At 33.3% G+C, this 4929-nt stretch overlaps 1 protein-coding gene across 1 annotated transcript; it reads right to left on the bottom strand.

Annotated features, from left to right (window-relative positions):
- Nucleotides 1-1616: 1616 nt before the first annotated feature.
- Nucleotides 1617-2051, bottom strand: LOC129220930 (piggyBac transposable element-derived protein 4-like). Its single transcript, XM_054855366.1, has one exon. The coding sequence runs from the start codon at nucleotides 2049-2051 to the stop codon at nucleotides 1617-1619; it is 435 nt and encodes a 144-aa protein (XP_054711341.1).
- Between the last annotated feature and the right edge of the window lie 2878 nt (nucleotides 2052-4929).

The following is a 4929-nucleotide window of genomic DNA, read 5'->3' as shown; positions in this document are numbered from 1 at the left end:
TGCAATTTCTTTTGATTTACATTAAAAGTATTATTTTTATTCAACTTGTTCATTTTTCATTTGGACAACCCTTATAGTATATATCATTTATACTAAGCATGAATCGGACTAAGAATGTTTGGAACTTTTTTCTTTTTATTTTAGATAAGATGTGCATTCAAATATCTTCCAAAAGTGCTGTCACCACCATGCCATTAAAGAAACATTAAGTTCCCATTACTCGATATCCTATTGTTAAAACAATTTCTTTAAGTTTTAAGATAGTTTAACGATTTTTTTACAATACTGGTAAAAAAAGAGGGATTTGTTGTGGAAGTAAAATAAAGTATTCAACTGTTGTTTATATTTGATTTAAGGTTTTTTTTTTTTTAAAGCTCTGAAATCTTTTCTGAATCCGGAGGGGGGGGGGGGGGTTCTAATATTTTGCAATTTTTTCCGTTTTTCAGACATAACGCGATTTAGATAGAGCATATGGTGGTACAGTTCAATTGCGTTAGTGTAACTGAACCAGATAGGATCTGAAAAAGTTTCAAGCACCCCTTAAATAATATAACTAAATTGGGACTATTTTATACATTTACACCGAATTTAATATAGGTAATGAAAACTAAAAAACTCTTTAACACTAGAACCGCCGGACTTTCGGTATACCTAGAACCGCCGAGTGGGTCTTTTTGACCGCAGATTAAGAAGCAATAAAAAATGCACAAGTGCTTAACTTAGCTAACTAAAACTTTTTATTTCAAAACTATTTCTAAGCAATTACATGAAGTAGTTTACATAAATTGAGAGAAATTGATTTTTTTAAATCATAATTTTTGATATTTATTATTCTTAAGTGTCATTATTTCTTTCTTCAACAAAATAGGACAAAACTTTCCCACTTTCAAAGAAAAAACACATTATCTCTTTTAAACAAATTTAGATGTTTATAAAGAATTAAAAATTAAAACTTTTTCCATTTACTTACTAGTTCTTGAGAGTAAAAAAATCTGATTTACTGAACACATCTCGCACAAAATTTAGTGAATAGTTTTGTACACTTTCCGCAAATGGGTTTTCTACATTTCGAGCAGTTATCTGTAGTTTTGTTCTCACATTTCACACTGTGACATCTGACTCGTTTATGCTTAGCTTGTGCTTCATTCATTTCATTTTCATTGGTTGCTTCACACTTTCTTTTTGCAGCCTTTTTTTGTCGGGAGAGAATAAACTTTTCTCTCAATTCTTCAACTAACTCTTGAATAAATTTCCGTCGACTTATAGATTGTCCAGTAATAGCTTTATACAAAACCCAAGCATTGATTGCAGCAAGATCCAAAATATTACAAAAAACCTGCACTGGCCACCTACGTGAAGCAGACTTGACTGTATATTTCCTTGCCATCTGGTCAAACACGTCCACACCGTATTTAGTTGCATTGTAGAAAGCGATTGAATCAGGCAGTTTTTTTGGGTGATCTAAAATTTCTACGGTTGGATGGAGACTACTGAGTAACAAAACGTTTGTTTGTTTTTTGCCTTGATAAACAGTTAGACTAATGTCTTTATGTGTTATTACCGTAGTCGTATGCAATGTGGCTTTTGACATTCTCTCAGAGCCCGGTATTTCTCTTCTAGAACGTTTTACAGTTCCAACCAGACTCGTATTTTTGGATTTCAATTTCTCTGCAAAACTTCAGTGTTGTGAAAAAGTTGTCCGTAGTGACATTTGTGCCCTTGTTTTCATAAGGACTTATTAATCGCATCACAACATGTTCAGAAAGAAAAACATCGTTGGATGGACTTTCGTTATTTTTCCCAAGGTATGGGAATCCATTTATCAGATATTTTGAATCAACATCCGCAGCCGACCAGAACTTGATTCCAAACTTATCTGGCTTGTTTGGCATGTATTGGGTGAATTTACATCTAGCTTTTGTAGGAAATAACTGTTCATCTACAGTTATATTTGGGCCTGGTGTATAGTTATTCTTGCAATTATCAATGAAACGATTCCAAACATCCGAAATAAGAGCGAATTTGTCTGTCTCTAGACGCTTTGATCTCATTGATTTTATATCAAAATCGGTTTCTTGGCATTGTATTTTGGAAAAAGGGTGGTCCCCCGTTCTTTTGACCACAAGCTATCCAGTTCAAGCCCTTTTGCACAATAAATTCCACGAGCATATAAAATTGCTACAAAAGTATCTATTTCTTCTAATGTTATACATGATGTTATACTCTTTATCATGAGTCTGCCGATGAGCTTCATCTTCAGTACATTTCTGTATATGCTTCAAGATCCATTCATCTATAAAAAGCTTCCAAGCACTTAGAGGACTGTTGTCGATAACATTGCGTTTAGCATGTGTTGTTGGGCCTCCAACTTCTTTCAAAACATTGCATTTTGATTTTCTTCCTCTATTGTTTATTCCTATTTCAGTGACATTCCAAACTGGGCCATCTTTGCCAACTTCATTATTTCCAACTTTGAATGTTCGTGTTGGTTCCTTTTCAAAATTTCTTTGCCTATGTTTATCTTTTCTTCGAATGTTTGATTTCCCTTTCATATTGGCTTAAAATCCAATATGATGATTGATCCCTTTCATATTGTCCTTATTGATATAAGAAGGGCCAGCGACTGTTACAGCATTTTCACTGTCATCATCACTTTCATTTTCTGAATCCGAATCCAAATTTTCTTCACTAGGAGGCAGATATTCGTCCTCACTATTCAAAATCGAAACTCGTTCATCGTTATCTTCACCATCTGAATCTGTTCACCCACCAGACAACTGTTTTAGATATCCTAACGCTTCATTAACAGTAAGATTTCGGCATCATGACAACTTTCATACATATACTAATCACAGCAAAAACGCAACTTCGAAAGCTTTCTAAGTATCACCTGCCACTTTTCTTTGCGATCGAAAGTAAATCGTAACGCTTCAAACTAAATACAACTGCATTGACTGACTTGACCTTGACCTTGAAGAGTCCTTCCTCTGGGGCAGTCTATTCTTGCAACGAAGGTGGGAAAGAAGTACTACTGGTACTTTTTGAAAAAAAAAGCTGTTTCCCGTCATTTGCGTACTAAGGTATCTTACGGGTCAAATTGACCCAGTCGGCGGTTCTAGGTATAAGTGTTATTTATCAGAAAAATATTTATGTTACGAATTTTTTATTTCGGTAAGCTGTTGTTCACCATAATTTATGAAAAGTCACAAAAGGATTTTTTTCTCTTATTAATACTTTTCGCGTGGTGATGAGCGAAACATCGTTTTGGGTCAAAATGACCCGGTTGGCGGTTCTAGTGTTAAGAAAATGACCAATGACTACCGAAAAGTCTCATAAGCTTACTACCTAGACGTACGCCATTGAAACATACAGTTATATGCTGTATTTCAATCTTATCGATCTCGAAAACGCGAAAATTGTGAAAAATTAGATCTGCACCTTCTAATTCAATGAAATCGATGTACAATAAAATCACGTTACAACGATTACCAATACAACAAAATTTTAGTTTTAGCGAAATGAGTTTTCAGTCCTAATTTACTTGATATTGTATTGCTTGAAATCCATTGCAACGAAATTCTTATTACAACGAACAAAATTTGAGGTCTCTTGAAGTACGTTGTAACGAGGTTTCACTATGTATAGCATCCTTGTTACAATTTTTTTTCGAGCAGTAACAAGCTAATGCCGTCCCATAGAAAGTAATTAAATATTCAAATATCTTTAAACGAAAATAAAAATCCAACTTTCTGCCAACTACACGAAAACACTACAGTCCAATAACCTATATAATTAAAATAATGAACTGAAATACCAAATCTCTATTTCTATAAGCACATTTTCCTATTTTCGTACCTAGTTTTTGAGCTCAAACGGATTTTAACAAAAAAGTATAGACTTACTACTTTTGATAGAAGTTTCAAAAACCTTTTTCAATCTCCGGTAATTTACGTTTGTGGGGCAGTCTTCTGGAAGAATTGTCACAATGAGGCCAAAAAGAAAGATGTGTAAAACTTTAGACTTTTTTTCTCCTATTTTCTTCATCTAAAAAGGAAAATAACTGAAGAGCTCATCTCTTTTATGGCCAGTTTTTTGACGGAAAGTTTATTGATAGAAAAAGGGAAAATACTTTCGAGTTACCTTACGTCAGAAAATACTTTCAGTCTTCTAACCACAATGAATCTTGCCGGGAAAGAAAGAAAATTTTAAACCTTAAACCGTGAGATTCGAGACTTGGCTTTATATTCTCTTTCAATGTCGGTTGATTTCATAATTTAACAGATACGAGTATGTTCATGTAATAGTATAAAATTTAATAAAGCCCATTTTGGTTTCGTTATAAAATAGCAATAATTCTTGTGATTGCAAAAATCAACGCTGAAGTTTCTTCACACAAGGTAAAACTAATTTGCCTGTTCGTAAATATACTATGATTAGCAATAGGTTTTTGTCACTTTTAGATTAAACATTTTTGAAGTATTTGTTAGCTGCAGATGCTTGCAGTCAGGTTGCGAAACTCATTTCAATATTTATTAATTCAAATCGCACATTATCTGTGAAGTTTAGCGCTGCGAAAAAAATATGGTATCATACAAATAAAATGTTAAACATTGTAATGTAAAAATGCATAATCATAATATATAAAAAAAAAAGAGTGAGTCTAAATTGTTTTTATAGAATAATAGATGTAATAGCATTCGTCCAAATTAGAAATATTTACCACACACTGTTAAAAAATTGAGGAAACTTTTATGGCAAATATAACTGTAAAATGGAGTGTTTACAGTACAGAAAAAAAATACAGTAAATTGCACCGAAAAGATAAGCGAGTTTGAACCTGAAGCGGGGGGGGGGGGGAGGTTTAACTCTCAGTTATCGGTTTATCTACCGCAAAAGGTTACAGTGAAATAGAATTTTACGGTAAAAGTT

Source organism: Uloborus diversus, chromosome 4, assembly GCF_026930045.1.
Source record: "Uloborus diversus isolate 005 chromosome 4, Udiv.v.3.1, whole genome shotgun sequence".
NCBI lineage: Eukaryota > Metazoa > Arthropoda > Arachnida > Araneae > Uloboridae > Uloborus > Uloborus diversus.
This window is presented reverse-complemented; position numbering and strand designations above follow the sequence as displayed.

Bases quoted from the DNA above. Each gene is read 5' to 3' on its own strand.
- LOC129220930 (XM_054855366.1), bottom strand. From the start codon at position 2,051: ATGAGATCAAAGCGTCTAGAGACAGACAAATTCGCTCTTATTTCGGAT.